Here is a 24,775-nt window from a genome sequence, read left to right on the forward strand (position 1 = left end):
CTGTGCTGAATCTTAACTTCTATGTCTGCCCTCTTTGAGAGATGGCTGCCAAGATAGGCAAAGTCAATCTGACGTTGGATGCCAATGCCCTGTGATAGATGGTCTTGGGTTAATGTTTTCAGAGCTGCTAAGAAAATGGAGAAAAGGGTTGGTGCCAGTACACAACCTTGTTTTACACCAGTTTGGATGACAAAGGGCTCAGGGGTAGAGCCACTGCACAGGATGGAGGCAGTCATCTGGTCATAGAGGAGATTTACGATGGTGATAAATTTGCTTGGGCAGCCAAACTTTGACATGATTTTCCACAGAGCCTCATGGTTGGCAGAGTCAAAGGCTTTGGTCAGATTGATAAAGGCCATATGCAGCTTCTGGTGGTGGTGTTCACATTTTTACTGGATCTGTGAAAATCATGTCGGTTGTGCCTCGTGATGGTCTGAAGCTGCACTGCGACTCTGGAAGTACTTCCTCTGCAAGAGGGAGCAGGCGATTCAGTAAGATTCTAGCAAGAATCTTCCCAGCGATGGAGAGGAGGGCAATGTCTCCATAGTTGCCGCAGTCAGCTCTCTCACCTTTTTTGAAAATGGTGATGATGTTAGCATTACATAAGTCAGCAGGGATTTCTTCGGTGTGCCAGATTTTGAGGAGCAGCAAGTGAACTTGTTAGTTAGTGTTTCTCCCCCCACTTTTGGTATTTCAGCTGGTGTGCCATCAGGACCTGGTGCTTTATTGTTCATTTGTTTAATTGCTTTGCAGGTGTTGGGGGGTTGGCAAGAGTTTCCCAGATTGGGTGCTGAGGGATGGAGTCAATGGTGTCGTCAGTCACAGTCGATTCTGGATTTAGAAGCTTTTGGTAGTGTTCCTTCCAGTACTCTTTGATGGATTCGTTATCTTTAAGATGAGTACTACCATCTTCGGATCTCAGAGGCGTGAGGCCACATAAGCTTGGTCTGTATAGGGTCTTTGTCTCACAAAAAAAGTCCGCATATCATGTCTAGCAGTGAATGTTGGATTTCTTTTGCTTTGTCCATTTGTTTTTGATTTCTCGGATTCTTCTTTGAGCTTCAGCTTTGAGCTGATGGAAAAAACTTTGTTTCTGACTGGGTAGTGGTTCGTTTTGTCAGTAACAGAAAGATTTTCTTTTCTGGTCTAAAAGGGCTGTGTCATGGTATAACCCCCACTATGAACCTTAGCGTCCAAAAGATGGGGTACCATCATGAATCCCCCTAAGCTTAATTACCAGCTTAGATCTTGTAGTGCTGCCACCAACCAGGACTTGCAGTCCCTGGTACACTCTGGTCCCCCCAAAACCTTCTCAGAGGACCCCAAGACCCAGACCCCCTGGATCTTACACAAGGAAAGTAAACCCTTTCCCCCACCATTGCCTCTCCCAGGCTTTCCCTCCCTGGGTTACCCTGGAAGATCGCTGTGATTCAAACTCCTTGAATCTTAAAACAGAGAGGAATGCACCTTTCCCCCTCCTCTTTTCCCCTCCCCAAGAGGTAATACAGATTCAAGCTCCATGAATCTAAAACAGAGGGATTCCACCTTCCCCCCTTCCTTTCTCTCTCCCTGTCTCCCACCAATTCCCTGGTGAGTACAGACTCAATTCCCTTGAGCCTCAACAAGGGGAAAAAATCAATCAGGTCTTAAAAAGAAAAACTTTTAATAAAAGAAAGAAAAAAAGTAAAAGTTGTCACTGTAATTTAGATGGTAAATGTTACAGGGTCTTTCAGCTTATAGACACTAGAGAGGAGCCTTCCCCCCAGCACAAATACACATTAAAATCATTCCAGCAAAATACACATTTGCAAATAAAGAAAACAATCAAAAAGACTAAACCGCCTTCTACTGGTACTTACTATTTGAATAGAAAATTAGAGAGCCTGTAGGTACGTCTGGTTACTCTCAGAACCCAGAGAGAAGAACAGACAAACAAACAACACAAAACAAAGACTTCCCTCCACCGAGATTTGAAAGTATCTTGTTTTCTGATTGGTCCTCTGGTCAAGTGTTCCAGGTTCACTGTTTGTAACCCTTTACAGGTAACAGAGACATTAACCCTTAACTATCTGTTTATGACAGGCTGTAATCTCAGTGTTGTTGTTGTCAAACCAGTCCTGGTAATGGCAGGTAGCAAGGCCAATGGATTCCTTGCTGCGCACTGCGCAGATGCTTGGGAAGCAGCTAAGCTCTTATGTTCATTAGCTACGATGTTACTGGTGCTGATTAGAATGCACCCCTATATCTAGATGCCTGTGTTTCTGGGACAAATCTCATATTTTATAGGCTAGTAAAATTAAAACAGCCCCAGGCTGGAGCTCTGCTTTGAGGGTCAGGAGCTGTTCTCTTACCCTTCCCTTAGGTAGCCCATGTGCGTGTCAAAGTTAGACTCAGGACTCAGGGTATGGCTACACCTGAAATTTCAGAGCGCTGCCACGGCAGTGCTTTGAAGTGTGAGTGTAGTCGGAGTGCCAGCGCTGGGAGAGAGCTCTCCCAGAGCTGCACGTAAACCACATCCCTTACGGGTGTAGCTTGCAGCGCTGTAGCTTGCAGCACTGATTACACTGAGGCTTTACAACGCTGTATCTTGCAGCGCTCAGGGGGGTGTTTTTTCACACCCCTGAGCGCGAAAGTTGCAGCTCTGTAAAGTGCCAGTGTAGCCATGACCTCACAGTTTGTCAGACCACTCTGTTTTATTAGCACAGTGCTCTGCTAATAACATCCAGATAATATGAGTACCATGCAAGACACAGACTATCTTATTTATACAGATAAAAGGGCGAGCACTTAGCAAGATAACAAAGGAATCAGAATCTGATAAGTTTACCTGGGCTAGGCATGCATATCTTATTTCCTTACTAACTATTATCGATCTTCTGTTAATGTTTCACCATTAGCACCCTTGTTTATGCCTAATGTTTCTTTTCCTGGCACCTGTATTTCAACATTTATTTCTGCTTAAAGGTACATACAACATTTCTTTAATCCATTCTTATTTTTACAATATAATTTATTCTACTTTCACAATCCCTCCTTTTGGTCAAGCTCACGCCATGACCAACATTTTACTGGGTTCCACATATTAAATGTTCTTTATCTTTTTGTTTTATCAGCAATATTCAAAATCATCATATTAGCACTCTGTTTTGGGGCAGTCACCTGGGTGGCATGCCTTACACAATTTTGGATACAACAGGAGACTAACTGAAAACATACAAAAATTATTAGGATTCCAAACAGGATAGTCAGGGCTCCCTGAAACAACCAGTTTCCTATGCCAGAGAAATTGAATAGGTTACTTAGCCACTTCCATAAAGAACTCGGCTCTTCATGGGGAAGATATGAGATTTGTTCTAAGTGGCTACAGCGATCTATTACCTCATTGGTATTGTCAGGTATAAACACACAACATTGTTTTCCAATGAGAGCACAGGTCCCTCCTTTGGCCACCAGCACTATGTCCAGTGCCTGACGGTTTTGGAGGGCCATCTGTTGGATCGCCCCTATTTCTTTGGCCAGGACTCTTAAACTTTCTCCAGTTTTATTTGCTATTATTTTAACTACTGCTTGTAACCTCAGGAGTCTTTTTGCCTGGTGTATTACTCTCCCAAGTGGGATAAAGGAACTGCCAATAGCCTCTTCCCAGGTGTCATTACTGTTCCATTTTGTGTTAAACAGACAAGGTCCTCCAGTGAGGTCTGGGGAATTGAGTGGGATAGTCAGGACAGGATCACCAGTTTGCGAGTGGACTGGGATGTGGCTGCAGACCCAGCATTTAGAAATAATAAGGGTCTGAGCTATCCACACTTGCTGCTGGATAAAAGAATTGTCATGGTGGATTCCCCAGACCTTAGGACACCAGCAGCGGAGGAACAGGCGCCATCGGAGGTGCATGTTGGAGGCAGGGCCCTTGTGGCTCTGACAACCTCAACTGACGAAACCGCAGTCACGGTTTTATGTCCACCAGGCAGCAGGCGCTAGGCTCGCTACTGCTTCTTCTTGGGCCTTGCTTTAGGTTGTCATCTGCTTCTGGCAACCCTTATGAGAACGTAGATGGTAAGGTATTGCAGGCTGTTCCTCTACGTCTTCTTCTGGAGTCACAGTTGACTCTGCGTGGTCCTGAAGTGATGATTGGTTCTCTGGGGGTGGTGCATTGTAACACTGCGAAGCATGTATCCACTCTGAGATGCCAGACAGTTTAACAGCTGTCTGGGTAGTAAGCAGTGCCTGATGATTCTTTGATGTTCTTTAAGTCTCTTTACTACTTCTTCATTGACTCTGGCTATAACAATGGCCTTCACACCTTATCTTTTCCTGATGCATACATTCCTCATTCACACAAACAGATTGAGAATACAAACAGTAGTATTTTATATCGAGCAAAAAAGCATTGCAAATTAAATCTTGCTAAGTTTTACAATTAATAACCAAGACAATTTACATTGAGACCCAGGCCTTCAATGTTTCTCTGATTTACTTAACAGACACAATAGAGAATCCTGTCTCTTACTACCTAAATCTTAAAACAGAGAGTTAGAGAGGGCCCAATTTGTAATGTATATGGGAAAACAGAATCCTATAGTCCCAGAGGATCATTTCTTTCTGCTATTTAAAAAGGGTGGCTAGCAGGATGAAATCAAATTATACTTTAATTCTTATGGACATTATAAAATCCAGCTCCTACATATCCCCCTTTTGACACTAAGATTATTAAACTCCAGTGTCACCTTTTATTTAGTCCACATAATAGAAAATACTGGGAGGTGATTTGGGCCTGTGGCTTTAGCTTTGCACACATTTGTTTTATCCACCAGCACATTTTAAACATTTCAATTAAACACATACAATTGAAAACCAAAAACAATTAGGGGTAGTAACATTAGTATGCCAGTAGTTGTGGGAGACCATACAGAAAATATGTTATACCAATGGTAAGCTGTTATGTTTTTCTGCAGTGGCAATTCTTAATATGTCCACATTTGCGTGTATAATATGAATGGTTCCGTTTCCCACATTGGTGTTGTTTGTTTTTTTTCTAAAAACTATGTTACCTTTTTACCTTTTAACAGATGATTGGTAACTTTTTGCCATTCAGTGCCAAGACTGATAGAGAACTCAGCTAAATCAGTGCTTACAGTAAGCTGAGACTTTTTGTTGTTATTGTGGCAAATAGTAAATGTGATTATTGGTAAACACAGTACTTATATTACATTTACATTTGTCTTCTGGTGGGTTATAACACTTTTTAAACAATTTCCCCCAAGAATTAACACATATACATAGCCTATTATACAGTACTTTGGTCTCATTATTAATTTTATTTTACATCCAGGATTCTAGTGAGATGTCTTTATTACAGGGCTTTGGCGGAACAGGCATGGATAAGCATACCCACTTTTGAGGAGTCCACTTGGTACAACCTCTGGTGTCCAATAGTTTCCGTTTCTCCACAGCTCACTGGCTTGAGGTCCAGGACAGTCAGAAAAATCCCAGGTGCAATCTGGGGAGTGGGCTAACCTTCCATATCTTTGGTTCCACAGCCTGTTGGTGTGCGGTTTTAACAACAATTTCTTTACTTAACAAATTTTGTCTCACCGTACTGGAGACATACTGCATTTATTTATATCAATAGGTATCAACGATTTTTCCTTTGCTTTAACAGATGTATCAAAACCGTAATATTTTCTGACATTACCCAAAACATCTTATGTTTTAAATATCTGCATTTCAGTACATTCCATAGCTATTGCAGTATGTTTTTTACTTTCATTTTTTTTTTGTAATAAGTTGTCTGTAGCTGGTATTAGCTTTTTCTGATTGTCTGAAAGACAAAAATAACATTTTTCTATCCCTTTCGGGGTGGCTTTGATTATCACTTAAAAAGATTCCTTTCTTTTACAAATACCCTGCTGATTGCAGCAAAATGGAGGAATTACCACCATATTTTCCTGTGTTTTTTGTTCTATAGGCAGGCCAGCTTTTAATGGCTTCTACTTTTTAAGGGTTATGGGGAAATTATTCCACTGTTTAGTTATTAAATTCATGAGGTGGTGTACCTGAAGTTTTTTTTCTTATATAGCAGACCAAGTTTGTAATGTTTTTCCTGCTGTGTTAAGCTTTAAGTTTATTCACAGGTAATAGCTGAGAAGCATCATTACCATATTACCTTCAAGGATTTTTCCAAAAATCATACACACTATACATTGTTACAGGGGTACTTACTAACATTACATTTATTTCAATGTTTAATATTAACAATAACATTTAGCATCAAATTTCTTAAAGGGATCTTGTTATACCATGTCTTTTATTTAGGCAATTTCTTCTGTGCTGGCAGTTCTCACCTTCCTTTATCAGTTAGGTAATTTGCATCAACACAGACTTGGCTTTTGGATTCAAGGCCATCAGCAGAGCTCAAAGACTCTTAAAAGGGACACAATCAACTTCCACCAGAGTTTTGATTTCTTTCCACTTTCAACTCCTGCTTAAAAAACACACGGAGATCTGAAAAAGAAAACAGTCTATTGCGGCTTTTTTTGGAGCCCTAATAGGATTTTAATTCAGTAGCACTTTTCATTTGCATTTCTTTTACCCTTCTACAATATACACTGCACATGTCCTAGGAAAATGTACATTTCTTCTATACTACAACTTTTTTGTAAACTTTAGCCAGATCAATTTTTACATAAGGTGTAACTGTTTGTTTTGTTCTTACAGAGTTTTCATGTACTCTTATCAAAGTGACAGTCTGATTACACGTAGCCATTTTAAGGCTCAGTGTTTTTAACATTGCTTCTTTTTGTTTTGTGCACCTCATCTCTGCTGTTCCTTCAGAGGGTCACTGTTAATTTCTTATTCTTTCACTACAGCTCTTATCTGCTATTGTTACAAAACAAACCAACCAACCAAACAAAAAGACTTCAGAATCTCTCCCTATTCTCCTGATTTTGACTGCCCTATTGTAGCCATAACTTGGTCTTTATTTAAAAACATTTTAAATTTTGTAAAGAATCAAGTTACCCCTTAAGGGTTAAATGCTAAATCCCAAAGCCAAACAACACTAATTACCTGTGTCTTGCAAAAAGGTCTGTCAGTTTTGCAACTTTAAATTTAAGAGTCAAATGAATTTTTAGTGGCATTAAAAACAAAAACAAAACCAATTTATCTCACACCTAGAAAACAAGAGTTTTACAAACCAGATGTGCTGGCTTAGGGTATGTCTACATCTAAAATTTTGCAGCGCTGGTTGTTACAGCTGTATTAGTACAGCTGTATAGGGCCAGCGCTGCAGAGTGGCCACACTTACAGCAACCAGGCTGCAAGTGGTGTTAGATGTGGCCATACTGCAGCGCTGTTGGGCGGCTTCAAGGAGGGTTCGGGGAACGCGAGAGCAAACCGGGGAAGGAGACCAGCTTCGCCGCGGTTTGCTCTCGCGTTCCCCGAACCCCCCTGCAAACCGCAGGGAAGGAGACCTGCTTGCACGGAGGTTCGGGGAACGCGAGAGCAAACCGGGGAAGGAGACCAGCTTTGCCGCGGTTTGCTCTCGCGTTCCCCGAACCCCCCTGCAAACCGCAGGGAAGGAGACCTGCTTGCACGGGGAACGCGAGAGCAAACCGGGGAAGGAGACCAGCTTCCCCGCGGTTTGCTCTCGCGTTCCCCGAACCCCCCTGCAAACCGCAGGGAAGGAGACCTGCTTGCACGGAGGTTCGGGGAACGCGAGAGCAAACCGGGGAAGGAGACCAGCTTCGCCGCGGTTTGCTCTCGCGTTCCCCGAACCACCCTGCAAACCACAGGGAAGGAGACCTGCTTGTTCGGGGAACGCGAGAGCAAACCGGGAAAGGAGACCAGCTTCCCCGCGGTTTGCTCTCGCGTTCCCCGAACCCCCCTTCAAACCGCAGGGAAGGAGACCTGCTTGCACGGAGGTTCGGGGAACGCGAGAGCAAACCGGGGAAGGAGACCAGCTTCGCCGCGGTTTGCTCTCGCGTTCCCCGAACCACCCTGCAAACCACAGGGAAGGAGACCTGCTTGTTCGGGGAACGCGAGAGCAAACCGGGGAAGGAGACCAGCTTCGCCGCGGTTTGCTCTCGCGTTCCCCGAACCACCCTGCAAACCACAGGGAAGGAGACTTGCTTGTTCGGGGAACGCGAGATCAAACCGGGGAAGGAGACCAGCTTCCCCGCGGTTTGCTCTCGCGTTCCCCGAACCACCCTGCAAACCACAGGGAAGGAGACCTGCTTGCTCGGGCTTCGGGGAACGCGAGAGCAAACCGGGGAAGGAGACCAGCTTGATTACCAGAGGCTTCCTTAGGTATGCTGGGATACCTGCTTATTCCACGGAGGTCAAGAAAAGCGCTGGTAAGTGTCTACACTTAATTACCAGCGCTGGATCACCAGCACTGGATCCTCTACACCCGAGACAAAACGGGAGTACGGCCAGCGCTGCAAACAGGGAGTTGCAGCGCTGGTGATGCCCTGCAGATGTGTACACCTCCTAAGTTGCAGCGCTGTAACCCCCTCACCAGCGCTGCAACGTTGTGATGTAGACAAGCCCTTAGATTCTTAGAACTTTACATATTTTCACAGACAAATAGATGCATACACATTTTCTTTTCCTTAGCATTCCTTTACACTGTTTTGTTTGTACATAGCTGTATATATATTTGGATTATTTACAGGCATTCTTCTGGAAAAGGGCCCATTTTCCCTTCAGAATGGCTGCAAAGAAACCAAGAATTCTCTCTCTTTAACATGGTCCTTTTTAACATTTTCACAAAGTTTAACTGCTTAATTCTCTCCAGCCTCTGTAGGGCTAACTTTTCACTCTTTTTCCTTAAATCACTTGTTTATCTCTCAAAATGACACCTTTATCACTTCAGATTTCACCATTTTAAGTATTGTTCCAGGAGCTCATGCCTGCACTTACTGCTTTTCTTACTCCTGACACTATGCCCTTAGGGCTTCCAACCTGTTTTTCAGTTTCTTTATCTGTTGCTTGCTTGCTTTTCTGGGCCCGATCCTGCTTTTTTCCAGTGAACCGTTTGTGAGTGCTATTGTGGTCACTTCACAATTTTGAAAGAAATGTTCAAGGAAAGGGACCAGGAACGGTGGGGGCTATTTGAGAAGCCCCCCTGCTTGCTGAATTGGTAGTGGAACACTAAAGAATCAGTTTCTGAGGCAGACAACAAAGGGGAACAGAACAAGGGTCTTGTTGTCCTTTTTACAATGAGATGGGAGTATGAAAGGGGTTGGATCGATCCGGGGTTTGGAGAATGGGTTAAAGGAGAGCGCTCGGTCTGGTGGTTGGGGAGGAGGCTTTTAATAAAGCTTTTCACGTACTATTTGAATATTTGAGAGAGGCGAGTTTTGATTTTGTCCACCTACGATTTGCCTCTTCCCACCACTGCATGAAACAATTAACCTCTCCTTTAGCCAATTTAGTTTTAGGTTGGCCGAGTTTGTCCTTTAAGATGTCCAGTCGGTCTTTGTTCCAAGATTTTAACAGTGGCCACTGAGTTTTGGGATCCCCCTGAGTTAGCTAGGCCATTTTTCCAGAAATTTACAGGAATCCAGACCCTTTTTACAGGAGTCTGGACCCATCCTAAAATACATAAAATGAGCCGGCGTTCGTTTAGGGAACTGTCCTGACTTAGACGTCTGGTTACTCATACAGGAGGACTTCACACACCAATCACACAAGAAGGAAATTTGGGTTCGTCAGAGCTATGCCCGGTGCAACAAACAAAAGGAGCCCACAGGCTACTGCCTCAATTGCCCTTGCTTTCACACCAAAGGTTTTACCCAAAGTGCGGTGCGGCTGCGATTGTACAGATTCCACTCATTCAGACCGCCGGGACAGGAACCCCTTGGTCGGCCGATCCCCGGACGGAGACGGCACCCAGACTCAAACACTCCACAGGAGGACGGAGAGATACAGAGACAGGACAGTCCTCAGTCCAGACAAAACACAGAAATAATTACCTGACCAGATTCCTGATGTCAGATCCCGGGATCCCTACCAGAACAGAGTGGGAACCAACAGGTTCAATGGCGTAGACTTCACTGTAGTCGTGCGCCTTTCTGTTCTGGTGGAGGACCGCTCGGGCCAAATGCCCAGGTGCCAGCTGCCACGGTCGTCCTACAAAAATGGTCAGGAATCACACAGCCCCAGTAAAGACGGTTGCCATCTCAGTGGAACCTCCAAATTGTCAAAGTTAGACTCAGGACTCACAGTTTGTCAGACCACTCTGTTTTATTAGCACAGCGCTCTGCTAATAACATCCAGATAATGTGAGCCCCATGCAAGACACAAACTATCTTATTTATACAGATAAAAGGGCGAACACTTAGCAAGATAACAAAGGAATCAGAATCTGATAAGTTTACCTGGGCTAGGCATGCATATCTTATTTCCTTACTAACTATTACCAATCTTCTGTTAATGTTTCGCCATTAGCATCCTTGTTTATGCCTAATGTCTTTTTTCCTGGCACCTGTATTTCAACATTTCTTATTTCTGCTTAAAGGTACATATAACATTTCTTTAATCCATTCTTATGTTTACAATATAATTTATTCTACTTTCACATGGGGAAATGAACTTGGATGCACAGAATACCTGGCGTCGCTACTCACCAACCGAACATTCCTTCACACACACCCCTAGAGGGTTGAGGGAGATTTAATTGAACTGGTGCAAGATTGTGTGTTGACAAGGAACTAATCTCTAAAAGAAGCTTATTCAAACAGACAATTTCCATCCAGAAGACATGTATGGTACAGATACATGCTATAACTAAGGCTGCGAGTCTGTCACAGAGGTCACAGATTCCATGACTTTCTGGGGCCTCCATGACTTCTGCAGCGGCAGCGGTGGAAGCAGTGGAGCAGTGGTGGCGGCTCAGAGGAACAGTGACGGCAGGGTCCTGGGCCGCCTCCTGAACCAGAGTGATAGCTGCTGGGCCATGGGCTGCCCCCTGGCCAGAGCAGCAGTAGCAGCAACGGTGGGCCCCCGAGCCACTCCTCCCACACAGGAGCAGCAGTGGCGGCAGGGCCCCGGGCCACTCCCCACCCCCAGGAGCAGCAGCATCTCTCCCCGCCCTCCCTTAAGCACCTAAGATTTAGTTCTGGGTATTTTTAGTGAAAATCATGGACAGGTCACTGGCCACGACCTTTTGGTTATTGCCAGTGACTTGTCCATGACTTTCACTAAAAATACCTATGATTAATTGTAGCCTTAGCTACAACATCTATTACGAGAGCACCAGCTATGAGCCCCGTTGTGAATCTCTATGTGAACCACATAGGCACTGACTCTGTGGGTGCTCTGGGGCTCTAGCACCCATGGAAAAAAAATAGTGGATGTTCAGCACCCACTGGCAGACCTGCAGATCAGTTCCTCCCCCTTCCCCCGTCCTCCTGCCCATGGGCCTTGCCAGTCAGCTTCCCCCTCCCCCAGTGCCTCCCGCTCATCACAATCAGCTGTTCAGTGGCATGCAGGATGCACTGGGGGTATAGGGGAGAATGAGGGCAGGAAGAGGCAGGAGGAGGAGCGAGAAGGGGCAGGGTTGAGAAGAGGCAAGCCTGGGGCAAGGGATGGAGTGGGGGCGGGGCCTGAGGCGGAGCAGGGGGTCGAGCACTCCCGGGAGGTTGGCACCTCTGCTTACTCATACTGATGAGTAATTAGTGACTTGCATGAGTAGTTCCATTTAAGGCCATTGTATTGGTTGCATGGTAACTGCTTATCATTATGAGTAAGGTTCCACCGTCTGGCTCTGTGGTCTTAATTTATGCAAATATAAGTTAACTTGAATGCATAATTGTTAAACAAGCTTAAGTTAGTAAAAGAGGAAACCTCTTTAGTGTGCTACTTCAGTACTAAAAATTTACAATGTGATATTACTCTGGCAAAGAATCTGTGTTCCTGCTACTTTGAGACAAGTGCAGAGAAGAGCAATTGTAGTGCTTTCTGAATCTTTCATGTGTAAAGTTGAAAAGCTGAACTCGAGAAGTCTTTGAACGCTAATACTGGGTGATTGGCAGTTATTAATAATTTAATAAAATGTGTTTCTCTGTAATTCAGTTTCTAAATTTGAAGAATGAAAGTTTAAAGGGACTGTCAATTCTATTTAAGTTGACAATTCTTCTATGAAGAGAGAGTGTATAAATATGGTACCTTCTGTCATAAACAGATAGCTAAGGGTTAATGTCTCTTTCACCTGAAGCACCTGACCAGAGGACCAATCAGGAAACCGGATTTTTTCAACTCTGGGTGGAGGGAAGTTTGTGTCTGAGTCTTTGTCTGCCTGCCTGCTTTCTCTGAGCTTTGGAGAAGTAGTTTCTGCTTTCTAATCTTCTGTTTCTAAGTGTAAGGACAAAGAGATCAGATAGTAAGTTATATGGTTTCTTTTCTTTGGTATTTGCATGAATATAAGTGCTGGAGTGCTTTGATTTGTATTCTTTTTGAATAAGGCTGTTTATTCATATTTCTTTTAAGCAATTAACCCTGTATTTTGTCACCTTAATACAGAGAGACCATTTGTATGTATTTTCTTTCTTTTTATATAAAGCTTTCTTTTAAGACCTGTTGGAGTTTTCTTTTCTGGAAATTTCAGGGAAATTGAGTCTGTGCTCACCAGGGAATTGGTGGGAGGAAGAAATCGGGGGGAGATCTGTGTGTGTTGGATTTGCTAGCCTGATTTTGCATTCCCTCTGGGTGAAGAGGAAAGTGCTTTTGTTTCCAGGACTGGAAACGGAGAGGGGGAGTCACTCTGTTTGGATTCACAGAGCTTATGACTGTGTATCTCTCCAGGAGCACCTGGAGGGGGGAAGGGAAAAAGGATTATTTCCCTTTGTTGTGAGACTCAAGGGATTTGGGTCTTGGGGTCCCCAGGGAAGGTTTTTCAGGGGGACCAGAGTGCCCCAAAACACTCTAATTTTTTGGGTGGTGGCAGCAAGTACCAGGTCCAAGCTGGTAACTAAGCTTGGAGGTTTTCATGCTAACCCCCATATTTTGGACGCTAAGGTCCAAATCTGGGACTAAAGTTATGACATAGTGTGCAGCGGTTACGGGATAGACAAAATCCAGAAACCAGTAGGAATATTATATTTTTCTTTTCTCTGCTAAGGGCTTTTTAGCAGAGAGAAACAGTTTGGTTTTAAAAAGAAACCAGAGAGAATTTTTTTTTTCTGCTCTCTCTGGCAGTTTGTGGCTTGCATCTTAAGCAAGAAACCATTAAGGTGCTATTAAGAGTCTTTTGTCACACAATAGCACTCCCATTGAGAGTCATTACCAGCACTATATACATGCAAATAAAGTGGTTTTTCAGGTTTACTTAACATTGAAGATTAGCTAAAGGCACTGTTGCTAGGCAGACTTCAGGAGGCAACAGAGAACCTGCAGTTCTGAAGATAAACACCGGAGGGCACCCCAACACAAGAAAACAGGAACCATGCCTTCTAAGGCAAAAATTGAGGCCGAAGAACAAATCAAAGAAGCTGAATACAGGCGAGAGATGGAAAAACACAAACAGGAACTAGAAATAAAACAAAAAGAGATGGAGCTGAAAGAAAAGGAAGAAAGCATCAAACTGGCAGCCTACCAAAGAGAACAGGCAGCCAAAGAGGCAGCACACAAAAGAAAACTAGAAGAAGAAGAGGTGGCCCACCGAAGGAAACAAGCAGAAGAAGAGTTGGCCCACAGAAGGAAGCAAGAAGAAGAAGAGGCGGCCCACTGCCGAGACATGGAAAAACAACAAAAAGAAATGGAAAAACAACAAAAAGAAAATGAAGAGAAGGAAAAACAGAGAAAACATGAACTGGACTTGGCAAAAGCTGGGCTGCATGTGCCAGCCAACCCTAACAACCCGGCGCCAATTATTGCTCCACAGCACAGGAAATTTCCCACCTACAAGGCAGGTGATGACACCGAGGCCTTCTTGGAAAATTTTGAAAGAGCCTGTCTTGGGTACAGCATCCCCGAAGACCAGTACATGGTAGAATTGAGGCCACAGCTCAGTGGACCTTTAGCAGAGGTGGCAGCTGAAATGCCTAAGCAGCAAATGAATGACTATAAACTTTTTCAAACCAAGGCCAGATACAGAATGGGGATAACCCCAGATCATGCCCATCGGCGCTTCAGAACCCAAAAGTGAAAACCAGATGTGTCATTTCCCAAACACGCCTACTACGTTGGGAAAAATTATGAGGCCTGGATATCAGGACATGATGTTAAAACCTTGGAAGAACTGCACCACCTCATACAAATGGAGCAGTTCTTGGATGGTGTTCCTGAAGACATCACACGGTACATACAAGATGGAAAACCCAAAGATCTCGCTGAGGCGGGGGAGATTGGAGCCAAATGGATGGAAGTGGCAGAAAGCAAGAAAGCTACTGTCAAGGGGAACGATTACCCCAGGGGGCACACCGACCATAAACCCTACAACCGAGGACAGCCAAAGACCCCACATACAACCCAAGTAAAGCCACAGACGCCCTACTCTTCCGTTATGACACCTTCATAAGCAGCATATCTGCTCCATCCGCATGCACTGGATTTTATCTTATTTGAGTATCTGCAATAAGTTTATTCTGTTTTTCACTCCTTCAAAAATTAACACAGCTAGGAGAGGAAGAACTTGATTCTATTTTGGTTCATACATAGAACCCTTTACTAAAGGGGTCTTATGGTTAAGGCATTGTACTTGGACTCAGGATCTGGGTTCAGTTCTTGATTGCTACAGACCTTTCTATGTGGCCTTGGGTAAATCACTTATGACTCAATACTGCAAACTGCTCCATTGGCTGGATCTCTGTGTGACTTCATTGGAGATCAAAAGTTTGTCTGTCTTGCAGTTCTCAGTGCAAGATCAAGGCGTTGGCCTCTTTGGATAAGTCTACACTGCAACGGGGAGCAAAGCTCCCAGCTTGGGACACAAACTGACGCTAGCAGGGCTTGAGCTAGTGCTAGTGGCGCTCCAGCTCTCAGGCTAACAATTGAAGTATGGACATTGCAGCCTGGGTTGGAGCTAGACTTGAGAGCTCAAGTCTTCATATCCATATGGCTATTTTTAGCACGATAGCTTGAGCCCAGCTAGTACAAGGCTCTCTACCCAGGCCAGGAGGCAAACCTGCATCTGCAGTGCACATCTGTATTCTGAAGACATTCCAAAACTGTAGAACCATTGTGTAAGTTTATAACTCATTCCAAGTTTCATTTATATTTGAATTAGACATTTCACTTTTTAGATATTGGAATACAATGTAATTTCTCTGCTTTGCATTGTGGCCTTTAAAGTCTAGTATCTCCCAAGGTACTTTTTAATTCCAGTATTTGGGAGGCAATTGATGTATTAATTATAAATTTATATTAGGTCCATGGGGAATGGCATATGCCTTTACTAGCAGTACAAACTGCTTCCATTTTAAGAACAACATAGCTTTGTTAGTTCTTTCCCTCAAATAGTTTACATAAGCAGTTCTCAGCCAGGGGTCCGAGGCCCCCTGGGGGGCTGCAAGCAGGTTTCAGGGGGTCCATCAAGCAGGGCCGGCATTAGACTCACTGGGGTCCAGGGCAGAAAGCTGAAGCCCCGCTGCCCCGAGCCCTGTCACCCAGGGCTGAAGCCGAAGCCTAAGCCGCTTAGCTTCACAGGCCTGGGGCCCCAGGGAACTGTCCTGCTTGCTACCCCCTAACACTGACCCTGGCTTTTATATGTAGAAAAACAGTTGTTGTGGCACAGGTGGGCTGTGGAGTTTTTTTAGCATATTCAGGGGGCCTCAGAAAGAAAAAGGTTGAGAACCCCCAGCTTAGATAGTGTAACTGCAACCTACAGTGTGAATGCCATATATCAACACTCACTCCCACACACATGGATTCTTCATCTCTGTTTAGAATTTCTTCCATGTAGCCTTTGTTTCTTTTTCTTAAAATCTTTCAGCATGGCTTAGAGACTTGAACAAAACAGCAGCAACATTGAGATAATAAACATATTTAGCAATTTTAACAGTTTGATGAAAATTATTTTATTTATCAATATGTGTACTGTTTATGTACAATATTTCCTGGATTCAGTCTTGGCATCTGTGCTGTTTACATTTGGTTTCACAATGTTTTGACTCCTCCAGGAGGCAATCACATTGTTTTTTTCCATTAGCAAATATAGTTCCTTAAATCTATTGGTAAAAGTCAAAACATCCTTGAAGGAATTCCAAACAGCACTAAAAGCAGGCTTAAATTTTACCATTCAGAGATTTCACTGCCCTAAGAGGTCACCGTACTTTTCATTGGCCAAATGTAAATGATACAACACTTTTGTGTTTGTTCTTTTCCCCCTGACAACGGTTCTCAAAAAAAGGGCAGGGGCTATTTTCTCAAGACTTGGCACTCTGGTTTTTGAGTTGGAAGATACTGGAATTTTTATCTGAGAGATCTAAATTGTGCTATTTCAAATACTGATTTGGAACCCACTCAGAAAGAAAAGTATGTTTATCTATTTTACTTCAATTTAATCCTGACTTCTGTCATTTTATTGTAAACAATTTTAGGTTAGGAAAAAACTAATTCATTACATACAACATTATAGGTTTGAAGGGATGGCAAGCTAGGCTAATTTTTGGGTGGGTTCTACTTAGCACAACGAATTTGGCCTGTACTAGTACTCAGTGCTGCAACAGAATGTCAAGTTCTCTGCATAGCAGACAGTTACTGCCATTGTGAAGCAGATGAAAATATAGTCTTACCTGAATTTATTTCTGTTGTTGACAAAACACGGAAAGATGTGTAAGAGGACAGAGCACAAAGTGAACCTTTACGGAAGGCCACAGAGAATGTTTGGAGCTATAAAAGACTGGCAGGCTGGCAATCAGTGGGTAAACTGAGATAATACGCTGTGTCATTGGGAGTGTGGAGAACAGCAGCTGCACCCTAAAGCCTCATTTTGTAGCTAGTTACAATCCAAAACATGAAATTATACCTTATATATAAAGTTTGACTGTGTTACAAAAGATCACTTACATTGAATGCTAACTGTTCATTTCAAAATATGATCGTGTAAGCACCAAAGCAGTTTAGTTACTGTGTGTCATGCTATAGCATCATGAGTGGCTAAAAAGTCCAGTACCCGAGTGACAGTCCTTGCCATAGATAATGCACATGTAAAGTGCACAGGGCCAGTGCAACCATTTAGGCAAACTAGGTGGCCGCCTAGGGCGCCTAGTGGTTGGGGGCGCCTAAAAGCCCCCTCAGGCGAGGAGGTGGAGGTAAGCTGGGTGCGGGGGTGCGCGCAGAGAGTTGCCCACAATAACAAGGGGGGGGCGCACAGGGGAACTGCTCCCTGCCCCAGCTTACCTCCACTCTGCCTCCTCCGCTGAGCACACAGCCGAGCTCTAAGTCTCCTCCAATCAGCGCCGCAAGCCTGGGCGGGGAGGAGAATTAGAGCAGCGCCAATGTGCTCAGTGGATGAGGCAGAGCTGAGGTGGGCTACTCAGGCAGGCTTAGTTTCCGCAGGAGGTCTCCCCAGGCAGGGTTAGTTGCCATGGGGGGACGGGGGGAGAGGGGTTAGCTGTTGCAGTGGGGGGGGGGTAGCTGCTGGGGGGGGGCTCCCCAGGTGGGGGCTAAGTTAGCTGCCGTGGGAGGGGCGGGGTTAGCTGGGGGGGTGCAAGGTGGAAGTTTCGCCTAGGGCACGAAACTTCCTTGCACCGGCCCTGAAAGTGCAGGGCCAGAGGTTGAAGCCAAATTACTACTAGCTCTCGAGACCTGCTGCCTTTTCCTCTGTGCTCTCTTCTCTTTTTTTCCTCTCTCAACCACCTCTCTTCAACTTCTTTGACTCTCTGGTGCAGCACAGTCCTCCAGTGTCATAAACAGATAGCTAAGGATTAATGTCTCTTTCACCTATAAAAGGGTTAACAAACAGTGACCTGAAACACCTGACCAGAGGACCAATCAGGAGACAAAATACTTTCAAAACTGGATGGAGGGAAGTTTGGGTGTGAGTTCTCTGTCTTGGTTCGGTGGCCCTCTCAGCTCTGAGAGTGATCTCTCTATCTCCAAGTTTTCTAATCTTCTGTTTCCAAGTTGTAAGTACAAGGATAGTAAGACAATAGGTTTATATTGTTTTTTTGTATTTACATGTGTGTAGTTGCTGGAATGTTTTAAATTGTATCTTTTTGGATAAGGCTGTTTATTCATTTTTTCTTTTAAGCAATTGACCCTGTATATTGTCACCTTGATACAGAGACCATTTTTATGTCTTTTTCTTTCTTTTTATATAAAGCTTTCTTTTTAAGACTTGTTTGAGCTTTTTCACTAGTGGGAGGGGGAAAATCTCTTTGTGTTAAAATTACTAAGCCTGACTTTGCATACTCTCTGGGTGAGGGGAGGGAGAGATTTGATCTTTCGGTACTTGTGTTTCAAGGACTTGAAGCCGGGAATATCCTAGAGTACCCAGGGCGGGGAAATCTGGGAGGAGGTAAAGAGGGGGAAGGGAAGTGGGTTATTTTCCTTGGTAGTGAGACTCAGGGCATCTGAGTCTGCGGGTCCCCCAGGGAAGGTTTTGGGGAGATCAGAGTGAGCCAGACACTGGAATTTTCTGGCTGGTGGCAGCGATATCAGATCCAAGCTGGTAATTAAGTTTGGAGGTTTCATGCTAGCTTCTCATGTTCTGAACTCTAAGGTTCAGATCTGAGTAGGAAAGTTAAGACATCCAGTATAGCCTATTGCTAGTAGAATCTTTCCAGATTGTGTTGTCAATGTTGAAAGTTTTTGAGTCCCTCTTGTATATGTCCATGAACCTGAGCCTAGATCAGCTCAGTGGCTTTGGAGCACCTGCATGCTCTCTATATAGGAGATCCTTTACATAATGACAAAAAATGACACTTGTGGGTGCTTTGCAAACGTGGTACAAATATGAGCCTTACTGTGTGTCATGTAATAATTTAAAATTGTAAATTAAAGTAAAATTGAGAGGCAGGGTAACTCTGTGGTTAAGGCACTAGACTCAGGTTCCATAGATCTGAGTTCATTTCTCAGTTCTGGGTAAATTGCTTAATCTCTCTGTGCCTCTATTCCCCATCTATAAAATGGAGGTAATAGTACTTTGTGTCTGTCTTGTCTATTTAGATTGTAAGCTTTTAGGGGCAAACACTGTCTCATACTATCTGTAGTATAGAACCAAGCAGGATGGTCTCTACAGTCTTGGTTGGGGCCTCTAGTTACCTAGAGTATTGTAGAGCTGGCTCCCACTAATGCCAGAAATTTGGTGACCTCCATTCATAAAACAATATTATAAAGATGGGATTTTGCCAAACACAAGAGGAGGAATATAATACAGCCAAATTCTTAGATCTTTATTCACTTCTGACTTGGGCTAAATACCTTTTTATTTTATCAATGTTTGTAACTGTTATTGAACTCTTCACAGTGTTTTAGGATAGAGCGTATGTGACCAGTGTCCCGGAGGAGCCAACTGAGGTCAGTCAAGTAGGGTGAACTGCAAAGAACATGGCAGGCAATCCCTGAAGCTGGTGGATATTCCAATACTTAGATTTACCAAGCCAGCACAAAACAGCTCCTATTATACCTCACTGATTACTCAGAAGCCAACAGCACAGTTCCCTTAAAGTAACCCAGCCTCAGGCCTTCACCTAGACACCCAAGTCAAATATGATGAGGATTAATGAAAATCTTACTCATCATATAAAATGGGTTCTCCCAATCCCAAAGGATCAGACACCTTACCTCCCGGTTAATGAATATTCCAGATCTTAGCCACATACATACATACAGCCAATTCTTATTAACTACACTAACATTTATTAAAAAAGAAAAGAGAGAATATAAGTTAAAAGATCAATATACATACAGACATGAGTTCAGTTCCTGAGGTTCCAATTCATAGCAAAGATGGTGAACTTTGTAGATGCAAAGAGATCTTCCAGAAATAGTTTATAGTTTATAGTCCAATGTTTGTATTCAGGGTAGTCCAGTCAGAACTAGGTCTCAGTCCTTATGGTTTAGGCTTCCCCTGCATGAAACCTCAAGCAGCTCTGAAATAAAAGGGATCGGGACCCAATGGTCTTTTATGCAGTTTTCTAGCATCCGCTTGTCCATACAATCCTGGGTAAAGAATAACCATTTGTTTCCTAAACCTCACTGGTAATTAACTACATGGATTAACATGAAATAATTTTAAAGTTTGTGATTAACTGCTTAATGGATAAGAGACACATAGACAATGACATCATTGCAACCAAAATTTATCAAATGTTAATATTCCCTTTCGATCTCTGAATCAATAGCTGTAGAGACAGATAGGAACTGTCTGTTTACATGGTTAGCATATATAAGTAAACACACAGAATTAGTATCACTTCTAACAACATAAGTTTTCATTTCAGAGTTCTAGCCTATCTAGCATCGAATGGCCCTAGTTACCATTCACATACCTTTCTAACATGACTTTAAAGTTTGGCTCTGGGTTATTTAGCCTGCCAGCTGTTTAACCCTTTCTGGCCATGTGTCACACTTTGTATAAGATTAGTTGCAATTATATAGCAGTGGTAACAGTAATGATTTGCATGGTTATATTTTAATTAGACAACGTCACAGTGTGTATGGAAGATATAATAACTTTTCTGATATTACTTACAACAACCACCTTAAATGCCACTTCTTCCAGAAATCTTTCCTACCCCCTTCTTTTCTTCAGTAATTTACCAACTTTCTCCCTTTTCTCAGCAATGGTGCTATTTTCTCTTGTGTTTTCATGTTTTGTAATTTGGAGCCTGATCTTGCAAACATTTATAAACATGAATAACTTTAACTCACATGAGTAATACCATTAGACCAGATCATGCCCCCAAGATCCACCTATTTAGGGTCCCTTTTCTGTGCATATGTCTCCTTCTAATGTAAGAGGTTTGGGAAGGCCAGGAGTAGAGATGGGCAATTTCATGCTGGATGGGAGGAGAGGGGAACTCACATCTTATCCCTTGACTAGCCCTAAGGAAGTTCAGATAAAAGGTAATGTTGGCTGCAGGAGCCTATCCATAGTAGAGATTCTTCCCTTTAGGGGTACCCTTGGGTAGCCATAACTAGGGAAAGGCCCTGGTTTAACAACTGTTTGGAGATACACTACCAAACAGGAGTGCCACCAGAAATAAAGGGACAGTGTAAAGGCACACTGGCTCTGTGGGGCCAGGCAGTAGGGTTGCCAGCTTTCTACTCACAAAAAACCAAACTCCCTTGCCCTGCCCCTCCTCTGAGGTCCCGCCCATGTCCGACCCCTTCTCCAAGGCCCCACCCCCGCTCACTCCATCCCAGCCCCTCACCTGTTACTTGCTCTCCTCACCCTCACTCATTCATTTTCACTGGGCTGGTGCAGGAGGATGTGAGGACTCTGGCAGGGGGGACAGGCTCCGGGGTGTGGCCAGAAATGAGGAGTTTGGGATGTAGGAGGGGGCTCCAGGCTGGAGGGTTCTGCCAAGGGGTTTGGCGTACGGGAGGAGGCTCCAGGCTGAGGCAAGGGGGTGGGGGATGGGGGGAGTGAGGGCTCTAATGTGGGACTGAGGCTGATGGATTTTGAGTGGAGAGGGTGCTCTAGGCTGGGACCAAGGGGTTCAGAGGGCGGGAGGGGGCTCTGCGCTGGGATAGGAACTTAGGGTGCGGGGGGGTGAGGGCTCTGGATAGCACTGCAGACTCTGGGGTGGGGCTGGGGTTGAGGAGTTTGAGATGCAAGAGGGTGCCCTGGGCTGGAACTGAGGGGTTCAGAGGGTGGGAGGGGGATCAGGGCTGGGACAGAGGGTTGGGTCATGGCAGGGTGGGGAGTGAGGGCTCTGGCTGAGGGTGTGGGCTCTGGAGCGGGGAATCTTTTTTCTGTCATGGGCCATTGAGCCCCAGAAACCAGGGCTTTGGAGTGGAGCCCGGAGCTGGAGTGCAGAGCAGCTCTGGAGCAGTGGAGCTGCAGGTTTTGCCTGGAGCTGGAGCAGAGCCAGAGCACAACTCCAAAGCCCTCCCAGAAACCCATCCAGGGGGGTGCAGAGGCTCGGGGCTTCCCCCCACAGTGAGATGAGCAGGCCCAGTGGCTCCAGCCCTGCGAGGAGGCGCTGAGACTCAGGGCTTCCCCCCACAACAGGGCAAGCTGGCGCTCATGGCTCCTGACCTGCAGGGGGCACCGCTGGCCAGGTGAAATTAACTATGGGGCTGCTACCAGATCTGGCTCACATGCCCTAGGTTCCCCAAACCCTGCCTACGTGTAGGAGCCAGGAGGGACATACCAGCTGCTTCCTAGGAGCCTGTGAAGCAGAGGCTAGCAGGGAGTCTGTCAGCCCTGCTGCGGAGTGACACCAACTGGATAGTCAATGGCCCGGTCAGCAGTGCTGACCGAAGCCGCCAGGATCCCTTTTTGACAGGTGTTCCCATTGAAAACCGGACACCTGGTTACCCTAGGGCAGCCCTGGATTTTTGTGGATTCTATAGGATTTGTTTGGTTTAGGGATGATCCTGCACCTCTCCAGCAGAAAAATGTGAGGGGAAGCGTCAAGAAATCTTCCAATTTTTCCTCTTTCTTAACATTCTGCTAGAAGTTTTACTGAGGGAGAGGCCATTCCAGCCCATTGAATTCAGTGAAACTGCTTGCACAAGCAAGTGGTTTTGAAACAAGTCCCTTAGGTTGTAAACTATTCAGACAGGGAACGTGTTTAACCGTGGTAACATGATCACTGTAATTCAGTTTATGTATTTGGTGGTGGTGTTTTTGCTGGTCCTTTAATTATCATGATTAATTGTTGCTATTTGAGTTGTTACTACATAAGAATTCCTGTATGGACAAGATCATAGATTCATAGAATATTAGGATTGGAAGAGACCTCAGGAGGTCATCTAGTCCAATCCCCTGCTCAAAGCAGGACCCACACCAACTAAATCATGGGCTGGGGCTGAGATAATGTAATGTTTTTAGTATTTGTGTCCTGTTTGTAAATTTTGTGATCCTGTCAGGGAACATCTGTTTATATTGACTTGAAGGTAATACTAAAGCTCCATGGATGTATGTCATATTTTGAGCCCTAAACAGTAAGCTCTCTGGGGCAAGATTGCCTTCTTATATTGTGTTTGCATGCTACCTATACTGGGCCCCCATAGGAACTACTTTAGTGCAAAAAATAATCTGACTTTATTCTGCTGAATCTATGTACATTACAGAAAAACAATTAAAATCTAACATGGAAAAAATATGAACAGGTCACAAAATAGTAAGATGCGATTATAAAATGTATTTAGTGAGAGACTCCTCTTTAACACATACTAGTTCCTTCACTACAGAAAAATAAATATAATTAATTGAGTCTTGACAAAAATGTTAATGACAATTTTTTTCTCAGTTATCTGAGTCACTGGAGTCAAACTCCTCCCAGTATTCACCATCAGCCAGATAGAGCCTAATTTGTGATTCAAACTAATAAAATCTACAGGTCAAGAGGAAACAAACTTCTGAAAAATGTCTTGAATTATAGCAATTTGAATCAAAGCGCTAGTCTATACTATGAAGACTTTGCTGGTATAACTACAGCAGCAATACTGCACAGCATATACCAGTAAAAGGACCTAAACCAGCTCCTCAAACAACAATCTATACCAGGGGTCAGCAGCCTTTCAGAAGTGGTGTGCCGAGTCTTCATTTATTCACTCTGATTTAAGATTTTGTGTGCCAGTAATACATGTTAACATTTTTAGAAAGTCTCTTTCTATAAGTCTATAATATATAGCTAAACTTTTGTTGAATGTAAAGTCAATAAGGTTTTTAAAATGTTTAAGAAACTTCATTTAAAATTAAATTAAAATGCAGAGCCCACCAAGACAGGTGGCCAGGACCCGGGCAGTGTGAGTGCCACTGAAAATCAGCTTGCGTGCCGCCTTTGGCATGTGTGCCATTGGTTGCCTACCTCTGATCTATATCATTAAAAGGACTCTTTACCACTATAAATTTTATTTACACAGGTGGCTTTGCTTGCATAGCTGTATTGATTGGGGTGTGATTTTTGTCTTCCTCTCCACTCCTAGCCAACATAGCTATGCTGGCAAAAATTGTAAATCTGGCCTATAAATGCCTCTCTACCGCCTCAAATCACTTGGAGGTGAGGGCTCTCTGCACTTTATAGGATGATGCCAATAAAGAGATGCAGGTATAGCTCTCAAAACGTTTGACTATGCTGTAAGGAGGATTGTCTTCTATCTTTCTATCTATAGATTTATAGTGTAACTAAACCATTAAAAGGGTTTTATAGCATTTATACATAGAGTGGGACATAGTCTCTTTACAGCTTTCATTAAGGCAAACCTCTGAAAGCGATCATTGTGTGGTTTTCTTTATTTGAACGCAGGTCTCATTCCAACTCACATTGTATCTTTGTTTTCTTCATCTCTTGCATATAGGATTGCCCACTCTCCAGGAATTAAAGATTAACCTTTAATGAAAGATTATGTCATGTGATGAAATCTCCAGGAATAAACCCAACCAAAATTGGCAATCCTACTTGCATAGCATGTGTGTTTCAAAAGATCTATAAATGCTGAATACTGGTATTTTTATTACTTCACAGAATTTTGAAAAAATGAGTGATGCTGGTGAAGAAAGTTCCAGTTCCAGTGACTCAGAACCAGAAACAGAGAAAGAGGAGCCTATTTATGCCATAGCTCCATCGATTAATATCCAAGATGAGGGATCCATTGATGTAGCTGCAAGTCCTGCATTTCAGTACCTAGATGAGGTATAGCCTTCTATAAT

General features: G+C 43.9%; 1 protein-coding gene across 2 annotated transcripts in view; it reads left to right on the forward strand.

The window, feature by feature from the left end:
• CCDC146 (coiled-coil domain containing 146) overlaps nucleotides 1-24,775 on the forward strand; it is a 125,514-nt gene that overhangs the window by 2,111 nt on the left and 98,628 nt on the right. For both annotated transcript variants that reach the window (XM_030555364.1, XM_030555117.1), the window contains exon 2: nucleotides 24,591-24,758. In XM_030555364.1, coding sequence (XP_030411224.1) covers nucleotides 24,603-24,758 — 156 coding nt within the window. In that variant the 5' untranslated portion in view covers nucleotides 24,591-24,602. The remainder of the gene's footprint in view (nucleotides 1-24,590; nucleotides 24,759-24,775) is intronic.

Source organism: Gopherus evgoodei, chromosome 1 (genome assembly GCF_007399415.2).
Source record: "Gopherus evgoodei ecotype Sinaloan lineage chromosome 1, rGopEvg1_v1.p, whole genome shotgun sequence".
NCBI classification, from domain to species: Eukaryota; Metazoa; Chordata; order Testudines; family Testudinidae; genus Gopherus; species Gopherus evgoodei.